We start from the raw sequence: 18,675 nt of genomic DNA, 5'->3' as shown, positions 1-18,675 counted from the left end.
CCAGATCGCGGCGGGCAGTAGCAGGCGGAGTCTCTTGGCGGCGGGTGTTCTGCTTTTGCCCACTGCTCCCTCTTTTGCTACGCTGTTGGCTCGGTCTCACCACTGCCTCTTCCTCCGAACTGTGAAAGTCAGTGGCACGACCTTCATTCCATGTGGGGTCTAGGACCTCATCATCCCCTGCATCGTCTTCCACCCAGTCTTGATCCCTGACCTCCTGTTCAGTCTGCACACTGCAGAAAGACGCAGCAGTTGGCACCTGTGTTTCGTCATCATCAGAGACATGCTGAGGTGGTATTCCCATGTCCTCATCATCAGGAAACATAAGTGGTTGTGCGTCAGTGCATTCTATATCTTTCACCGCTGGGGAAGGGCTAGGTGGATGCCCTTGGGAAACCCTGCCAGCGGAGTCTTCAAACAGCATAAGAGACTGCTGCATAACTTGAGGCTGAGACAGTTTCCCTGGTATGCATGGGGGTGATGTGACAGACTGATGGGGTTGGTTTTCAGGCGCCATCTGTGCGCTTTCTGCAGAAGACTGGGTGGGAGATAATGTGAACGTGCTGGATCCACTGTCGGCCACCCAATTGACTAATGCCTGTACCTGCTCAGGCCTTACCATCCTTAGAACGGCATTGGGCCCCACCATATATCGCTGTAAATTCTGGCGGCTACTGGGACCTGAGGTAGTTGGTACACTAGGACGTGTGGATGTCCACTAACACCACCACGACCATGTCCACGTCCGCGTCCCTTACTAGATGTTTTTCTCATTGTTATGGTTCACCACAACAACAAAAATATTATTTGGCCCAATGTATTGTATTCAAATTCAGCGGGATATAAATTTGAGGCCTAGTATTTAGGCGCTGGGTGACCGGTATGGATTTACTAACAGAATTAGACTTGGAAATGCACAGTAGCGTGTGTGTGAAGTTATTCTGAATGACCCTATGTGCACCTTGAATATTATATACCCTTTTAGGGATAGATTTCAAATAGCTCTGATACAGCAGAAACCACTAAATTATGAAATTGCTAAATTGGGAATTGTATTTCAACCCAGAACAAAAAATGTGCTTTGACGGACACTAAATAACTTTCCCAGCCACAACAGGACAGCGGTAACGAGAGATTTAGCGGGATATAAATTTGAGGCCTAGTATTTAGGCGCTGGGTGACAGGTATGGGTTTAGTGACAGAATTAGACTTGGAAATACACAGTAGCGGGTGTGTGTGAAGTTATTCTGAATGACCCAATGTGCACCTTGAATATTATATACCCTTTTAGGGATAGATTTCAAATAGCTCTGATATAGCAGAAACCACTAAATTATGAAATTGCTAAATTGGGAATTGTATTTCAACCCAGAACAAAAAATGTGCTTTGACGGACACTAAATAACTTTCCCAGCCACAACAGGACAGCGGTAACGAGAGATTTAGCGGGATATAAATTTGAGGCCTAGTATTTAGGCGCTGGGTGACAGGTATGGGTTTAGTGCCAGAATTAGACTTGGAAATACACAGTAGCGGGTGTGTGTGAAGTTATTCTGAATGACCCAATGTGCACCTTGAATATTATATACCCTTTTAGGGATAGATTTCAAATAGCTCTGATATAGCAGAAACCACTAAATTATGAAATTGCTAAATTGGGAATTGTATTTCAACCCAGAACAAGAAATGTGCTTGAACGGACACTAAATAACTTTCCCAGCGACAGCGGTAACGAGAGATTTAGCGGGATATAAATTTGAGGCCTAGTATTTAGGCGCTGGGTGACAGGTATGGGTTTAGTGCCAGAATTAGCCTTGGAAATACACAGTAGCGGGTGTGTGTGAAGTTATTCTGAATGACCCAATGTGCACCTTGAATATTATATACCCTTTTAGGGATAGATTTCAAATAGCTCTGATATAGCAGAAACCACTAAATTATGAAATTGCTAAATTGGGAATTGTATTTCAACCCAGAACAAAAAATGTGCTTTGACGGACACTAAATAACTTTCCCAGCCACAACAGGACAGCGGTAACGAGAGATTTAGCAGGATATAAATTTGAGGCCTAGTATTTAGGCGCTGGGTGACAGGTATGGGTTTAGTGCCAGAATTAGACTTGGAAATACACAGTAGCGGGTGTGTGTGAAGTTATTCTGAATGACCCAATGTGCACCTTGAATATTATATACCCTTTTAGGGATAGATTTCAAATAGCTCTGATATAGCAGAAACCACTAAATTATGAAATTGCTAAATTGGGAATTGTATTTCAACCCAGAACAAAAAATGTGCTTTGACGGACACTAAATAACTTTCCCAGCCACAACAGGACAGCGGTAACAAGAGATTTAGCAGGATATAAATTTGAGGCCTAGTATTTAGGCGCTGGGTGACAGGTATGGGTTTAGTGACAGAATTAGACTTGGAAATACACAGTAGCGGGTGTGTGTGAAGTTATTCTGAATGACCCAATGTGCACCTTGAATATTATATACCCTTTTAGGGATAGATTTCAAATAGCTCTGATATAGCAGAAACCACTAAATTATGAAATTGCTAAATTGGGAATTGTATTTCAACCCAGAACAAAAAATGTGCTTTGACGGACACTAAATAACTTTCCCAGCCACAACAGGACAGCGGTAACGAGAGATTTAGCGGGATATAAATTTGAGGCCTAGTATTTAGGCGCTGGGTGACAGGTATGGGTTTAGTGACAGAATTAGACTTGGAAATGCACAGTAGCGGGTGTGTGTGAAGTTATTCTGAATGACCCTATGTGCACCTTGAATATTATATACCCTTTTAGGGATAGATTTCAAATAGCTCTGATATAGCAGAAACCACTAAATTATGAAATTGCTAAATTGGGAATTGTATTTCAACCCAGAACAAAAAATGTGCTTTGACGGACACTAAATAACTTTCCCAGCCACAACAGGACAGCGGTAACGAGAGATTTAGCAGGATATAAATTTGAGGCCTAGTATTTAGGCGCTGGGTGACAGGTATGGGTTTAGTGACAGAATTAGACTTGGAAATACACAGTAGCGGGTGTGTGTGAAGTTATTCTGAATGACCCAATGTGCACCTTGAATATTATATACCCTTTTAGGGATAGATTTCAAATAGCTCTGATATAGCAGAAACCACTAAATTATGAAATTGCTAAATTGGGAATTGTATTTCAACCCAGAACAAAAAATGTGCTTTGACGGACACTAAATAACTTTCCCAGCCACAACAGGACAGCGGTAACGAGAGATTTAGCAGGATATAAATTTGAGGCCTAGTATTTAGGCGCTGGGTGACAGGTATGGGTTTAGTGACAGAATTAGACTTGGAAATACACAGTAGCGGGTGTGTGTGAAGTTATTCTGAATGACCCAATGTGCACCTTGAATATTATATACCCTTTTAGGGATAGATTTCAAATAGCTCTGATATAGCAGAAACCACTAAATTATGAAATTGCTAAATTGGGAATTGTATTTCAACCCAGAACAAAAAATGTGCTTTGACGGACACTAAATAACTTTCCCAGCCACAACAGGACAGCGGTAACGAGAGATTTAGCAGGATATAAATTTGAGGCCTAGTATTTAGGCGCTGGGTGACAGGTATGGGTTTAGTGACAGAATTAGACTTGGAAATGCACAGTAGCGGGTGTGTGTGAAGTTATTCTGAATGACCCTATGTGCACCTTGAATATTATATACCCTTTTAGGGATAGATTTCAAATAGCTCTGATATAGCAGGAACCACTAAATTATGAAATTGCTAAATTGGGAATTGTACTTCAACCCAGAACAAAAAATGTGCTTTGACGGACACTAAATAACTTTCCCAGCCACAACAGGACAGCGGTAACGAGAGATTTAGCGGGATATAAATTTGAGGCCTAGTATTTAGGCGCTGGGTGACCGGTATGGATTTAGTGACAGAATTAGACTGGGATATGGCCAAAAAATAACCACACTATTGCTGGTTAAATGCACTTGGTGACGGGCGCAGCTTGCCCCTGATGTAGTATATGGCCAAAAAATGAAAATACTATTGCTGGTTAAATGCACTTGGTGTCACAGCTTGACCAACCACACTACTGAGGGATAAATGCACTTGGTGACGGGCGCAGCTTGCCCCTGATGTAGTATATGGCCAAAAAATGAACAGACTATTGCTGGTTAAATGCACTTGGTGTGACAGCTTCACCCTGATGTAGGCTTTAGCCAAAAAACAACCACACCATTGAGGGTTAAATGCACTTGGTGACAGGCGCAGCTTGCCCCTGATTTAGTATATGGCCAAAAAATGAACAGACTATTGCTGGTTAAATGCACTTGGTGTGACAGCTTCACCCTGATGTAGGCTTTAGCCAAAAAACAACCACACCATTGAGGGTTAAATGCACTTGGTGACAGGCGCAGCTTGCCCCTGATTTAGTATATGGCCAAAAAATGAACAGACTATTGCTGGTTAAATGCACTTGGTGTGACAGCTTCACCCTGATGTAGGCTTTAGCCAAAAAACAACCACACCATTGAGGGTTAAATGCACTTGGTGACAGGCGCAGCTTGCCCCTGATTTAGTATATGGCCAAAAAATGAACAGACTATTGCTGGTTAAATGCACTTGGTGTGACAGCTTCACCCTGATGTAGGCTTTAGCCAAAAAACAACCACACCATTGAGGGTTAAATGCACTTGGTCGCAGCTTGGATGCACTTGGTCGCAGCACCGCACAAGACACAAAATGGCCGCCGATCACCCCAGAAAAAAGTGACTGACAAACGGTCTGGGCAGCCTAAAAACAGTGAGTGAGCATTTGAATTTCAGCAGCTCAATGATGCACAGCTGCAGATCGATCGATTAATCAAGTGAAGTCCTTTGGAGGAGTTAATCTGCCTAATCTCGCCCTACTGTCGCATCCGCAACCTCTCCCTACGCTAATCAGAGCAGAGTGACGGGCGGCGCTATGTGACTCCAGCTTAAATAGAGGCTGGGTCACATGGTGCTCTGGCCAATCACAGCCATGCCAATAGTAGGCATGGCTGTGACGGCCTCTTGGGGCAAGTAGTATGACGCTTGTTGATTGGCTGCTTTGCAGCCTTTCAAAAAGCGCCAAGAAAGCGTCACAAAAGCGCCAAGAAAGCGACGAACACCGAACCCGAACCCGGACTTTTACGAAAATGTCCGGGTTCGGGTCCGTGTCACGGACACCCCAAAATTCGGTACGAACCCGAACTATACAGTTCGAGTTCGCTCATCCCTACACGTGTTGAAAAGATATTAAAAAAAATGGCAGTATGCATAAGATGGTGGTTCAAATGTTCAATCTTGTCATTCAACATAAAATGGTGGATATATTTCTCTCTTGAGTATCTGTACTCTCACTTTAAGTTATTTAAGCACTTTATGATCTCTCTGAGAGGTATATCTGAAGTCTAACTAATAGCTCACTTGCTGAATTTGGCCGCAATTTGCAGTATGCAGTTAGCAATAACTATTTGCTGATTGGTTGAGTATGATCTGGTATGGTTGTATGCAATTTCGATTGCAATATGGAATTTGAATTTGGATTGTGAACTTTGTAGTTTGCAATTGGTGGAACTGTAAGTAAACACACATATAACTGGTTCAGTATACAGTTCTAATGACTATATTAAGAGTAGGAACATTATGTAACTGTTTTAAAGACCTATTTTGGCCTCTCTGCTTCCATAAAACACAGCTCTTAGTGGAGTGAATGTCTCTCTCTGGTGAATAATAATTTCTAGCAGCTCCTGCTAGGGAATTTCCCACACAGGCTGTGTGTGAGGCTGGCTGTGATTGGCCAAGACTCCTGCTGTGTGTGTGAGGCTGGCTGTGATTGGTCTAGACTCCTGCCCAGCAACAACAGTTTAACTCTATGCTTTCTATTTCTGCTGTGTCATTGAGCTTACCTCACATCCATATAATGAATCTTAAAGGCATATTATCTTTTCTGCTTCTGTGAACACAATATATAACAGTTACATGACATCCAAACATGAAGTCACTGTAAATAACTCTGCTGTTGTCTTTAACACACAAACATAGGAACTGTATTAAGGTTATTGGCAGGTCTAGCCGTATAAACACACAAGCTATATTAGCAACCTAGGACAGGTCTTAGCTGGCCAGCTACACACATCTCCATCAACCTTGTAGTGGACAGAGCTTGTTTCTACAGCTCTGCGCCCATTGAGTTCAATGGAAGCATAATGGTAGTAACAAGCTCCCTCCACTACAAGGTTGATTGAGCGGTGTATTTCCACTGCCAACAATCAGTGACAGAGCTACACATGAACAGGCGGGTCGTGGGGTGTTAGACCCTCACCGAACAGCTAGTGATGACCTGTCCTGAAGATGGGCCATCACTTGGTAAAAGAGGGATAACCAGTTTCAGCCCGGTGTTGTTTTCCTACAAGAAAATGTTCATTATTGAGTCACACTCATATATTTTGGAAAAAATGGTGCAGTGGCTTCATAAATTTTCAGCTGAAACTGGCATAAACACATTGATAAATCTTCCCCAATATGTCCTTCAAAAGGTCTCAACAGATCTTAGTGGTACTTAATAGCTGAACCCATCTTCTCCCTACTGTCACTGCTGCCTCCTCTACCTTATATACAGTATATAGCAATCGTTTTTCTGAGCATCAGCCGTCTGACAGCCGGCACCAGACATTCAGCAGCAGAATCAAATCGTTCAGGGCATTAGCCAGCATCCAGACCTCCTGGCTCATCAACAGAATGCAAGAACTACAGCTAAGACTGACACACAAGAAGAGCAGTAGATGAAAGCGAGAGCACACAGAGAAGACCGTCATACCTCTGCATGTGACGGCAGATTTCAGTGCCAGTCAGGGTATATTGAAAGCTGTCTTACAACCTTTATTGGCACAGTAAACGAGCTCAGTCAGGAAGAAAGAAAATAATATTGTATTATAGGAGAGATACTGTTTAAAGGGAGTTTTTCACCAGGAAAGTTGCTGTTAAACCAGACACAATGGCTTGTAGTTCTAGCCTTGCTGAATGTAAAGATAGCTTTTACTTAGTGATCTATTGCTTTACTCTGGAGAAAATGTACTTTTAATGCATATGCAAATGAGAAGCGAAGTTCACTGATGGCGGGCCCAAGCCACTATGGGCACACCTCTCTCCTATTGACTAACAGGGCTGGCATCCTGCATAGTCATCTTACCTGGCTAGGAAAATAAGGGTCTGGCAGAGGAAGTAGGAGCAGCAAGGGTGGACATAGGGGCTTGGGTCCTCCCTCAGTGCACTTAGCTGCTCAATTGAATATGGATTAATTCTCCAGAATGAAGCAACAGATCACTAAATGAAAGGTATCATTACATTCAGCTGAGCTAGTCCTACAAGGCATTGTGCCTGGTCTAAAGCCTCATGCAGACGTCCGTGGAACACGGTCCGTGAGATACCGGACTGGCATTGCAGGAGCGCACGGCGTCATAGCAACCAATGACGTCGTGCTCTCCTGCAATGCCAGTCCGATATCTCACAGACCGTGTTCCTCGGACGTCTGCATGAGGCTTAACAGTGTATTTCCAGATGACAGATCTTCTTTAATAAAGACTGGAACCATTAATAAGTCATCACCTAATATATTTTCATATCTTTCTTTACTTTGTACTTGTAGAAACTGGTGCTCTGTACCCATCACTCGCACTGTGTCTTGTCAAGTTCAGAATGGCACTTTCCTGCAGAGGGTGTACCAGAACTGTCACTGGGCTGCAGGCTGCTCCGGAGGAAGGTGAGAAAACAGACTGCAGAGAATAGAGAGGAGTTCTGTTCCTTCTTCTTCTTCTTCTTATTATTATTATTATTATTATTATTTTACCACCTCTATTACAGACTCTCTGCCCAACCATTATGTTTTCTCTGGCTCATGTAGTTATTCATTTATTATCTGATTTCTAGTTATAGGACTGTTGTCCGACCCACCTATAGACTCAGCTACAAGACGGTGACCACACTAGAGTGGAGATGCTGTCCAGGATACAGAGGACCAAGCTGTGATGAGGGTAACAAATTTGACTTTTCTATATGTTTTATGTGCAGGATAATTTAAATACAAGTAGATGACAAAAGAGTCATTTGGTCAAGTATATGTTGGTATACTTACATATAAGTTGATTCTTTTATGCATTAGTCAAATTAATCCAGGTACTGCATCCCTTGTGGAATATTTCGATGCATTGATGCAGACTTTACTTCACTCAAAACCTAAAAACTCAAGGGTTTCTGCAGTTTTATATCTCCCTTCCCACTTTAACAAATGAGTAGCTCTGCATGCAAGTCACAAATAACTGCAGTATTGACTCAATGTCATGGACTGGTATTGTTAAAGCCTCTAGTAGCAACTCCACGTATCTTAGCTTATAATCTCTTTCTAACAAAGCAAGAACCAACCCTGTATCTCACATGGATCCAGAGATCTCCCCATTCATTGATACAATTGCTCTGCTAGATTTATTTCTCAGGGGGTGCGTCCCTTTCTCAGGAGGCGTGTCCTGTCTGCTGCAGCTGGTGGCAGTTAAAGGATGGAACTGAGCATGTGCATCCACCTCAGTGAGGTGGACAGAGAAGATAGAACATCAAACAGCAGATGGTTATACAGATGGTTTTCTTTCAATAACTCAGTGGCTATACTAAATCTTTAATGACATGCTATTACAAACGTATCCAGATCCAGGAGCTGGTTTGAAAACTGTAGAATATTTTTGTTGGACAACCCCTTTGAGAAAGAACTAACCTATACAGATGAATCTACATTTAACTCTATTGAACGTCATTCAGATATTGCTCTATTCTCCCTTATAAACTATACAGAGCAGTGTCATAGAAGATGGTGGAAGGGAGGAGGAAAAGAAAACTCAATAGACACATAGGACGTACTGTAGTGGGGACCAAAGTAATCAAATATTTTCATGCCATGGTGCATGAGGGCCCCATTCCAGGTGTTGATATGGCGCCCCATGGTTAGTTGCAACCATGTAGCCATAATAATGCTTGACATTGGCCTAAATGGGTTACTGAACCCTAAATATCTCAAGGATTCTTAGTGCTGCCAATAGTATAGGGAGAAAATGATGTTCAAGATTTAGATACCATAAAAATATTAATATGTAATCATATTGAGACTTAGAAAATTCTAGGATGATTGCTCAAAAGGGGTTCTCCGGGAAGTAAGAAAATTAAAATACTTAAATATTACTTCATTATAATATATATCCCCAAATACCTTTCATTAGATATAATGGCTCATTTTGTCTGGGGAGCAATCATTAGGAGAAATAAAATGACCGCCGTCCTATTAGTACAAAGAAAACCTGTCCTAATCACACAGGAAGATAAATTCACAACACTGAGGTAATGAGCTGCCTCATCCTCCTCTCTGCTCTTCTTGTCAGGGATTATCAATGAATATAGTTAAGATGATCTTCAACTGAATCTCTCTAGGAATGGAGCTCATGAGGAGACATGAAGTACAGAGAGGACGGACAGGACAGGCTGTGGTAATGGAGACTGCATAGAAGAGCATGATTAGCCACATCCCCAACTCCTCTCTGTACTTCATGTCTCCTTTTTAGCTGCATTGCTACAGAGAATGAGCTGATCTTATCAGCTGTATTCGGGAGCATAATCCCTGACAAGCAGAGCGCAGGATGAGGCAGCTCTTTAGCTCAGTGTTGTGAAGAAACGTGTCCTACTGTGCAAACCATTATAACTAATGAATGGTATTTGGGAATATATTTAGAATAAAGTAATATTTAAAGGGGTTGTCTCACCAAGCGAGTTGGAGCCATCCTTAGTCCTTCCAGTGTGCCTTTTCATGCTGGATGTGGGCATTTGAATAACAAGTTTAATCATCCTATGAGTAGCAGGCCCTGAATCATGTAATCCCATCCCCCTATGTACGTGCATGCTCCCAACAAGGCATCCTTCCAGCCTGCACTGTATAGCTTGCTTGGCTGATTGGGGAGGATCGTAACACCCCCTTACACATTTTACTGTGCCCTGGCTGTTCCCCAATGTCCTCTCAGTGCTGAGCAAGCAGGATGCACTAAATCCACTGTGCTCTGGCTGCTCAGCTATTTCAATCTGCTCCCCATACATTTACATCTGCCCTATACAAGTGACTGGAGGGAGGTCGCTAATGCGCAGTGCGCCCTCCTTCACTGGTGGCTGTTGGGAGCTAGTGAGCATGCGCAGGTAGTGATGCACGCTCACTCCCGACAGATTACAAACAATAAGTGGCACAGCGCCTGCACGGCCACCGCTGATAGCGATTCAGTGGTGGCCGGTTCCCCTTGGCAACGAGCAAAAATAAGGGGGCAGGAATCTTCATATATCAAGCAAGGACTGCATTACAGAAAATTGAAGCTATTAGCAAAAATGATTATAGCGATGTTATTGTTACATTTAACACTAATTGTTTTGGTGAGACAACCCCTTTAAGTATTTTCACTAATTTTATTTTCTTAATTCCCGGAGAACCCCATTTAAAGTTTTATTTCTCCTTATAGTCAAAGTCATTTGCTCTAAGTCATATTTGTGATTCAGTCCTAGAGGTAGAAGAGAGCTTACAATCTGCCATACTGTGCATTTTCTAGGCGTTGTACAGTTTGGCAAAAACAGCTGTGTCTGTTCCTGGACGTGACAGTAGGAAGATGTAAATCTACAGCAGGACTACGATTATTTCAGTCACTGTGACCTGTGCCCCTCTGGATCTCACACAGCTTCTTAACATAGCACAATTTACAACACTAGCGTCTCCTGAGGGGAACAGCGAGGGAAGGCTACAGGAAAGATGGCATGATAAATGACAAACAGCAACTTCCACTTATTTAAGATAGGTATAAATAATCCCTGAAAACATTATGTACTTGACAAACATACCATCATACACGTCCTATTATGCCTTCATTGCACACTCTAACCGTGGGTTGACCATTTTGCTTACTACGAGCCACCACCATTTCTGTGTCTTTTTAGCAATCTTTGCTCCTTTAGCCTTGTTTGTTTCCCTGAAGAACCGCTAGTTTATTCTGATAGGGAATAAATATGGGTGCAATGGGTTAGGTTCCAGTACAGTCTATTCATGATGGGTACTGTGCCTTATCAGGGCAAATAGGGCAATATCTTGGGGCATTACAATCGATTTACACTACCTAAATCGGACTAAGTTTAAGTCCAGCGCTAGTACCCATGACTGTGTGTACTATCCCTGGACTATGACAGCAGTGTGCGCATTATCCCACTTTTTTGACAACACTATGTGCATTATCTGTGTATTAAGAGACACATTTCTGCATTGTGATGTCACATTGCATTTTAATTGTGTACTGTGACATCACTTTGATCATTTGCCCGATTCTGTGACAGCACTGCATTATTCCTTAATTGTGGCATCACTGTATGCATCATCCCTGTGCTGTGTCATCACTGTGAGCATTATATCTGTACTGTGGCATCACCATGTGCATTATCCCTGTGCTGTGCAATCACTGTGGGCATTATACCTATGCTGTAACATCACTATGAACATTAGCCCATTACTGTGTGCACAATCCCTTTGATGTCATTCTGTTTATTACCTATTTATTGTGATAGCATAGTTTTTATCATCCTTGTACTGTAGCATCACTGTGTTTATCTTTTTTGTGACTTCACTCTGTTTATTATTCCTGAACTATGACATAATATTGTACTTTATCCCAGTACATTAGTGATGGCAAAATAATCATAATGTTTTCATACTCTGAACTGAAAATGGTCATGGGGGGCAAGTCACCATTATAAGCTTTGCTAAGAGTCCCCATGGTTATTTGTTGCGCCCCTGTGAGTGTTACTGCTTCAGCAGAGTGCCCCTCTTACAGTATATAGTGTCAGCAGAGGTTCCCTATCTAAATTAACAGCAAGTGCTCCCATTTATAGATTGAGCAGAATTCAATGTAACCTCCAAACAAAATGCCAGCAAATACCAGCTCAGGCTCCCTTATATAATATTTTACTTCCAGTCGTGTGACTAGAATCCTATAGACAAATTTTGGATCTAGGCCCCACCACCAGCAATGCCGCGTTGATTGGTTGTGCAAGACCCAGTGATGCTGCTAGGGTCTATAGAGACATACCTCCTCCCTTAAATAATTATTTACTTCCATTCATGTTACTAGAATCATATGAACCCAGGACAAATTTGCGATCTAGGTCCTACCACCAGCAATACCACATTGATTGGTTGTGCTAGAACCAGTGGTGCTGCTAGGTTCTATACAGATATACTACTTTCTGTCCCCCTAAATTCCTCCTTCTGTTCACCTCATGCTTCCTTTGACACAATTAAAATAAAAAGCTGATAACTCCCCTAATTCCGTTTCCACAATGAGCAGTTGAACAGTCCACTTCCTCCTTAGTCAGCCTGGCACAGGTAGAGTGATCCGGTGATGTCATCACACCACCTGACGTCCTCTTGCTCTCTAGGAGGCAACAGGTCTAAAACAGTATCCTGAAAATGGCACTTGCTTGGAGATCTGGGTGAGTCCCATTCCCCTCCGGGCCCAGTCGGGTTTGCACTCCCTGCGACCACCACTGTTTACCTCCTCTTCATTTTAGCAGTTCTGCAGATAGTGATGAGGTGAGTAGTTAAAATAATAAAAAAAATGTTTAATGTAGCACTCCCACAAAACTTTTATTCTCTGACCCTTTAGAAAGGTACATGACGTAAAGTGAAAATAATCTTCTTACCAGTGACTGTATTTGGGAATTATAACCTCCCTTCTGATTCTCAGCTGTGTCATGGGACCAGCACTTTGATTTCCAAGTAACACAGGACAGGAAGTCAGTTACTCTATTCATTTCTATGAGACTGACATTGAGACTCCCATAGGAATACATAGAGAAACTGGCTTCCTGTCCCCACATAATATGCTGTGTTATTTGAAAGGTCAGATTGTTAGTCACATGGCACAGCTGAGAATCAGAAGGGAGGGGATAGCTCACAAATACTGCACACTGGTAAGAAGGTTATCTTCACTACATCATGTACCATTCTAACAGGTCATGGAAGTACTTATTTAAGCTACAAAGATCAGGTGTGTATTGACATGTCAGAATATGATTTGGGCTTCAAAAGTGTTTTCCTTGAATGAAAAATTGATAACCTAACCTCAATCAATATCTGATCAGAGGGAGTTTGACTCCTGGAACCCCCGCCGATCAGCTGTTTTAAGGATCCACAGCATCCACTGTCCCTTCATAGTCTTCCAAGCACATTTTGTACATTGCTTGGAGCCAGGGGCGTAACTACCATAGCGGTAGACCATGGGACTGCTATAGGGCCCAGGGCAAGAGGGGGCCCAGTCTTAGTTGGGATTATCTCCTCTTCTACTGGAGGTGAAAACTTGGTCAGGACTCAACTTTTATCAAACGAGGCAGTGAAAAAATGGCCCAAGGGTCATTTAAAGGGGTTTAGGCAGAAACCCTTCTGTCCTGTGTGGGGGACGTGGTTTGATCCTTGCTATGGGGCCCTTACTTCTCTATGTACGCCACTGCTTGGAGCTGCACAAATCCCATTTGACCGATGAATGTTAAGAGCACCAGCAGATCGGAGGGGTGCTAGGAGTCAGCCCCCCTTCAATCAGATACTGATGACCTGAGAATAGGTTATCAATATTTAACTCTGAGAAAACGGCTTTAAAAGCTTCGCATTTACTGAGGCTACATTAACATAGTCGGTAAGTGCATAAACTAATTCCCTGATATTTCCCTCAACAAATATCCTTGCTGTGTGTGAGCTGCTCAGGATAACCCATTCCAGTACCTATTCCTTTGAGTCATGTTTTACAGCAGGCTTTACAGGCTGGATGTTTAGGAAATTCTAATGGGAAATACCAATGCAGAAAATGGGAAACATGTGACTAACATTAACCATTCGAGTTTGCTGTTAAGTGCCGCCTTTCACATGAGTCTAGCACGAAAGAGGGGGTAAGCCATATATGCATATGGAACAGCATCAAATCTCCTGCAAAGGATTATGCCATATAGTAGAAGATTACTGAGGATTTTGTGTGTTTCACAGGGATTAGGTAAAGATTTGTACCTGTCTCCCAGTAGCACTAAGGGTCAGCATACTACATATGTGGGATTGCATTTGGTATGCACTAACAAGGGTTCTTCCTATTCCCCTAAGGTCTAGCCGTAACACTTGACACCATGTTTATTGATATGTATTTAGATTTTTTATATTACATTTTTTAATGTATATTTTATTTTAGAGTAGTTTTACCAGCAACATGAGCATTATACAATCAGCCTATTAGTACAGTATTAGAATCATTTAAAGACCATCTGTCAGCAGAATCGACCCTATCAAACCAGGTGGTGACTTGCATGAATACGGCACGTCGTCACCTCCAGTCTGGTGGGGCCCGGAAGCAGCAGAGACAGGCGTTGTGGCATTGGAACGGGAACACTGTGAAAAGATGAGTGTCTTTCTGTGTTTTGAACCCTTTCTAGCCAGCCTCTAAACTTTATTGGATGTCGAACAATCCCTTTAAGGCATTTGCTTCTACAACTAATGTAAACAATACATCATTAAACTAGAGAAATACTATTTAAGCATTGTGTTGATATATTGGGTAAAGTAATTGCAAGTCAGAGTTATACTTTAAAGAAAAGCATCAGTCAATACCTAATTCTACATCAGTGACTACATCACCGTTTCATTTTCCAGTTTTCTGATTCGTCAGAAGAAAAGAATGAATAAAATGTATCCTGTTAAAAAAAAAACAGATCTTTTAAAAAAGCGTATCCTGTAAAAAATGTATCCTAAGCATTTTGCATCTGTTTTAGCCATTTCTGTCTGAGATAAAAAATTTAGATGGAAAAATTGTTGACGGGAAAAAAAAGTCTTACATGCAGGACTTTCTTTCTTTTATCAGTGCTTCTTTATCAAAAGTCAGTATAAACTTCCAAAATCACTTTTTACAAGCGCATATTCGAAAATAGAAAAAGGCCATACATTACATAAAGTCCGGTGTGTATCGTTTGGGTTAAATCAGGAATTCAGCGTCTAAAGCACACTAAGCAACAAAAACATGTAGCAGCTAGGTTTCGGTTTTTATCCATCTAAAATAACGGATTTCAGAAGGAAATGGCTAAAACAGATGCAAAATGTGCATAAAGGATGCTTCAAATACAGGATCCATTTTTTTTTCCTGTTCTTCTGACAGATCAGAAGAATGGAAAATGGAATGGTGATGTGAACCTGGCCTAAAAGACTTATCTTTCCTTCCTTGAGTAGAAAGAACACTTTAGTGTATTGCTGGCTAAATGCTCTAAGAACGGCAGGTTTGGCCAACAGTCTCATGTGTATATTTTAAGCTTCCACCAGTCTGGCAGTGGCTTTCTCCTCTCTGCAACACATACACACTTGATCTAACCAAATGTGTAAATGTATTAGGGAGTCGAGAGAGATAACTGATTTTTCAGCCAACAGCTATTGAATGTGTATGGCCACCTTTAGGATAGCCACAGATATAAAATATTGTCAGCTAAAGAGTATTATCTCACAGCAGCTTATTACTGGTGACCCATCATAAACATTAGATTGTCGGTAGATATCACTAAAGGCCTGTTTACAGCAGCTGACTGAGCAGGCAATTATCGGGAACAAAACGGTTGTCAGTAGAAGTGAGAGTTGCATTTACATGCAGCAATCACCTCTTTGGTGTGATGATGAGTGATGACTCTTCCCCATACACATTCATTGTTTCTAGGCAGCAGATCCCTGTTTACACAGCATGATCTGCTGCCCGGAAACAATGATTTATGTGTCCACATCAACAATGCTTTCACCCATTGAACAAGCATTTGCTTGTTCATTGGGTGATCAGCTGCACTTTTACACATGCCGATTGTCGGGAATGAACATTCAATATCTGATCGATGGGGGTCAGACTCCCAGCACCCATGTTGATCAGCTGTTTGAAGAGACCGCTGCGCCTCGGTGGCCTCTTCCTAGACCCGTGACATCACATTCATCGGTCACATGTGCAGGTTAATCCTATTCAAGTGAATGGCCTGGACCCAATACAGAGTATGGCACTGTTCTTGGTAAGCTGTTAGGAGTCTGCAGCTCTCAACACAGTGCAACAACTAATGGGGGACAATACCAGGTGTTAGACCCCCACCAATCAGATAATGATGACCTAGCCTGAGGATAGAAAATTAATAAAGATTAAAGAGGACCTTTCATCGGTCCAAACATTGTGAACTAAATATCATGATATATACAGAGGCGCCCAGGGATTTCAATGCACTTACTATTATCCCTGGGCACAGCTCCGTTCTCCTGCTATGCCCTCCAGTATCTTCGGTCACTTGGTTATAGTAGGAGGAGTCTGCCCTTGTTCTCCAGGGCGTCTCCTTCTCCCAGGCTGTAGCGCTGGTCAATCGCAGCGCAGAACTCACAACCTGGGCTGTGAGCTCTGCGCTGCGATTGGCCAGCGCTACAGCCTAGAAGAAGGAGACGCCCTGGAGAACAAGGGCAGACTCCTCCTACTATAACCAAGTCCCCTAAGTCTCCACCTACTATAACCAAGTGACCGAAGATACCGGAGGGCATAGCAGGAGAACGAAGCGGTGCCCAGGGATTATAGTAAGTGCAGTGAGATCCCTGGGCTCGGCTCTACAGATCATGACACTTAGTTCTGAATTTTTTGCCGGATGAAAGGTCCTCTTTAAGGTCTACACTCTCGTATAAGTTGGTGCTCGCTGAAGACTTGCATGGAACTTAACTGAGTGCTGCAAATTTTTTAACTATCCTGAGGATAGGTCATCAATATCCTGTTCCTAGGAAACCCCCTTTAAGTATGTGATGTCTGTACACATCAGATACTGTAGTTGGCGGCCAAACAAGCTTGTTTGCATGACAGCTATTTCCGACAACTCGACTATTAACATGCATGCTTGGGTTGGCCAAACATGCTGGTTTATTTCGATAGAGAGGGGAAATAAGCTGAAGCCAGGCACCTCTGGCAGCGGTTTATCTCACACAGGAACAAAGGATTGGGCTTATGGAAATTCCACATGCCGGATGCTTTTTACCCTCCATCTGCCATCAGGGCTAAGAGGGTAGTCCCCCATATACATGAGATTGTTGCCCATTATCGGTGGATTTAGAGAACTTTTTCTCATGTGTATGCCAAGCTATAGAGATAATAACCATGACCTGCCTCAATATAGAAACCATATTGTCTTAGTGAATACAGGCAGCACACTATAGGATATCTCATTTGCTACTTTTGAGTTGAGTCCATTGACAAATGAAGCTCTGCTATAAGTGGGTCACTCATAGATATACACTTTTACACTTATGTGTAATAATAAAATGCAACTGTGACATTCAGAAGGAGCCTTATGCACATGTATTAATTACTCCATCTGGTTGGCAAGCTACTAACATGATATGTCCTAAGAACAAAAATCTACTTCTACATATGGAATACAGCATATATCAGTTAACCCATGCATTGTTGTAGCGACAGTTCTAAATACGAACATAAACTGTCATTTCAGACTTTGCTCAGGCACATGCAGCAGCGATTGGTCTATTGGTGACACAGGGTCCAGCTTTGCTTGGTCCCATCCCCTTTGCTAGAACCTCTCCAAGATTCCCCACTACAGATTGGTAACATCCCTAGCAAACAAGAGGGTAGGAAATTGGCTCAAGGAGCAAGAAAAGATTTTGGAGGGGAAAAAAATAATCAGATCCATGTGACCTGGGTGCCAAAAACCTGGCACCATAATAGCGGTATTTGTTATAGGGTCCCCTATCTTCCATTGACACCACTCCATCTTCTATCTCTGATCAATATTTGGCTTCAGCGCTCTCTTGATTTGACAAAAGACTCTACTTTTTCATTAATAAAAGTCAACACAGAATACTTTTATTAGCGAAAACAATTTAGCTTTTTAGCCACAGTGTCCTTGTTGATGGCCAATCACTCCTCTTTATGTTTTACAATGGTGACTGCTTGACCACTTGTGATCTTTGCCCTGGGCCCACCAGTGTCGTCTTAGATGCTTCCTACTCCTATACATTCTTGCATGGATTATAACCATAGGCATGTACATCTATTACTAGACATGTTACTAACTGTATGAATCTGCCCCCACATCGTATGAACGAAGCATTCAGTCTAATATTGCAGTTATTGAAGTGTAGATACGATTGTTGGGAGGCAGCCCATGATCTACCACAGTGAAAATGATGCTCAAAACGTGTTAAGTGGCAGTTTCACGTATAAACATGGTATTGAGGCAGTCTGAGAGGCGCACAGCAAGTAACAACCACTATCAAACCTCTTAGAAGAGGAGGTGAACCTTGTGTTTTGTAGAACATATTAATATGATGCACAACATGGTAATTATGTAAACTCTATTAAGTATGCAGAGTAGTGCACTCAACTGCTATACATAAAATCTGTCATTTTAATGTTATAGGTCCTACATCCTTGGCTGAGGTACAGGATGCCCCACGCACCAGTACTGTTGTTCGAAAATTGCCCTCTAGACAAGAGTCTAGCTTCTCAGGTAAGTGACATTTAAGAAGCTAATTTCATTGTT

General features: G+C 42.2%; 1 protein-coding gene across 7 annotated transcripts in view; it reads left to right on the top strand.

Moving 5' to 3' along the window:
- Positions 1-18,675, top strand: part of EMID1 (EMI domain containing 1) — a 129,670-nt gene that overhangs the window by 18,021 nt on the left and 92,974 nt on the right. For all 7 annotated transcript variants that reach the window (XM_044288640.1, XM_044288599.1, XM_044288592.1 and 4 more), the window contains exons 2-4: positions 7,682-7,795; positions 7,963-8,066; positions 18,553-18,642. In XM_044288640.1, the coding sequence (XP_044144575.1) occupies positions 7,682-7,795; positions 7,963-8,066; positions 18,553-18,642 (308 nt within the window). The remainder of the gene's footprint in view (positions 1-7,681; positions 7,796-7,962; positions 8,067-18,552; positions 18,643-18,675) is intronic.

The sequence above is a fragment of the Bufo gargarizans genome, chromosome 1 (assembly GCF_014858855.1).
Source record: "Bufo gargarizans isolate SCDJY-AF-19 chromosome 1, ASM1485885v1, whole genome shotgun sequence".
NCBI classification, from domain to species: Eukaryota; Metazoa; Chordata; class Amphibia; order Anura; family Bufonidae; genus Bufo; species Bufo gargarizans.
This window is presented reverse-complemented; position numbering and strand designations above follow the sequence as displayed.